Source organism: Morus notabilis, unplaced genomic scaffold (genome assembly GCF_000414095.1).
Source record: "Morus notabilis unplaced genomic scaffold, ASM41409v2 Scaffold1049, whole genome shotgun sequence".
Classification (NCBI taxonomy): Eukaryota; Viridiplantae; Streptophyta; class Magnoliopsida; order Rosales; family Moraceae; genus Morus; species Morus notabilis.
The window spans coordinates 178,313-180,739 of record NW_010357589.1 but is presented as its reverse complement, the minus strand read 5'-3'; the positions used below and the strand labels follow the sequence as shown (position 1 = coordinate 180,739).

Here is a 2,427-nt window from a genome sequence, read left to right as displayed (position 1 = left end):
CTTCCTTGCATTTCCATCAACATTCAACAAATCACTCTCTCTCTCTCTCTCTCTCTCTCCATCTCTCTGCGTTGTTCTCAATATGGGGCGCTCTATGCCTTTGCTTTCCATGGTTTTCCTTCTCCTGCTGCTGGTGGCTGCTGGTATGAATCATTTTTCTCTGACGTTTTTCTTTAATTTGGATTTGTTTTTGTACATTTTTTTTTTATCAAAACTCTTCCTAAATTAAACGCTCTTTATATACATCTCAACAAGAAACTAAAATCCGTTTTAGTCCATAGCGGCTATATATCGCAGTCATCATCATAGTAGATCCATCTTTTTTTTTATTGGCTTTTTTTTATTATTTATTTTGTTTTGGTTATGTTTTTTATTTATTTATTTATTTATTTATTTTTTTAGAAAGAGGATGATTACAAGGAAATATGACTTGGGTTACGTATTGCAAATACGAACACCCAACTCAAGCTATGAGGATTGTCACAAGCAAATAGCTCAAATGGTCACTACCCACACACACACACAAATCACCTAATGGGGATTTTTCCAAGTAAAGAGAATAGAAAAATCTTATAAGACAAGTTGAAATAAAGTACCAAAGCACATTTTCTAGCTTAACATAGAAAAAAGGAGTTTCCTATTCCTATCTATATGTATATTTACTCGTTATACATAGTCTTTGACAGTGCTGTAGATTTGTAGATTTTAGAAAAATTTCACTGTACTGAAAAAAATAATTTTTATAAAAAATAGTTGAGTGTTTAATAAATTATAATTATATAGGTATTAATTTTAAAAGTATTATAAGTATTATAAAAATTTTATTAATTATACTTTAAAGTGATTAAAAGTCAAAATTATTTTTAGACTGATTCTGATTTTGATTATAAATTCTTCAAAAATTCTTTAAGAATTACATTTTTTATTAAGTACAAATTTTAACTGTGGATAGTTAAAAAATTGATCTTAAACTCTAAGGCCTCATTCACTTCACAGATGTGTCATTTTTTTAGAACTTTTCACTGTAACAAAAAAAATTAGATGTGATATTTTCTGAGAGCTTTTTACTATAGAAATTTAAAACTGAAAACTCAAATCAGTGAAATGAACGATGCCTAAAAATCACCGTCAAATATACCCATATTAAATTACTGATCTTAGTATATTCTAACAGAGATGGGGCCAAAGGTTGCTGACGCAAGGACCTGTCAATCTGCGAGCCATCGGTTCAAGGGAACGTGCGTGAGGAATAGCAACTGTGCTAACATTTGCCGAACTGAGGGCTTTCAAGGCGGCAATTGCCAGGGCTTCCGCCGCCGATGCTTCTGCACCAAACATTGCTAAATTTATGAGGATATATGACAAATAGCTCTATCTATTTGTGCGTGGTGGGAGAAGATCATTCCTTGCTTTGATCACTCTCATAGAGGCTTATTTGCACTTCAATAAATGAGCAGACTCTCTGTTTTTTGTGTTCCTCTTTTATGTTTCATGTGATGTGGTTTGCCTTGTCATGAATAATGATCTTGTGTTGTTCCTTTTAGCCTTTCTTTTAGTAAGCATACAAATTCTCTCTTTTATAAATATATTATGTCGTTTGATATGAAATTTTGAGATCCAGATTTTCTATTTAATTTTTAGTATTCTAAACAACATTTAATTAATTAAATTATACGACATCATCTCATGATAAAGTATAAAAGATTTTGTTAAAAACAGTTTAAATTTTTTACACATGACATAATATAATTTATTAGACAATAATTATGACACTAAAATTAGACAGATAATTTGAGTCATAAATTTGGGCATAATCTAAAAAAAAAAAAAAATTTACAAATTGGTCTTATACTCTCCTAAATTTTATCAAATAATGCACAATAAAATTCACTAGAAATTAAAATTTGTACCTGTGAAAAAAAAAATACACTAGCTATTAGCTCACATACCCTATAAGATGTGGAAAAAGAAAATTATACTGGCTACTAGCTAGCTATTGTTGCAATGTCGATTTTCTGTACGGATCCGATTGTATATATAGGAGTTTTCACATGTATTTCAATTTCAATCTATTCCGATATTCGTTAAATTTACGAGTTGTTAAATAAGTTGATTTATATCTGATTGCGTAAATATAACATACAAGTTCAAAATTTGAGACCCTAATTTCAAGGCTAATTGGACGAACTCTCCTCATGAAGACTATGAGCGCCATCGCGAGATTGCCACTGGCCCATTGAAAATATGAGAAGAAAAGGTGCAGCACCAAAGAGGAACATAAAAAGTAACCAACTTTAAATTATCACCGGTTAATTAATACGCACTCACTAATCAATATAGAAGATAATCCTCTCCATTAGCCAACCCCTCATACCCGAGAGCTGGATATGTTGTCCCCTTGGCTGTCCCCTAAGCTGTCCCCCACTC

The 2,427-nt window shown here is 31.4% G+C and overlaps 1 protein-coding gene across 1 annotated transcript; it reads left to right on the top strand.

Annotated features, from left to right (window-relative positions):
* Positions 1-1,543, top strand: LOC21393321 (defensin Ec-AMP-D2). Its single transcript, XM_010090223.2, has 2 exons — positions 1-143; positions 1,175-1,543. The coding sequence occupies exons 1-2, from the start codon at positions 83-85 to the stop codon at positions 1,342-1,344; spliced, it is 231 nt and encodes a 76-aa protein (XP_010088525.1). The 5' UTR covers positions 1-82; the 3' UTR covers positions 1,345-1,543.
* Positions 1,544-2,427: the final 884 nt, after the last annotated feature.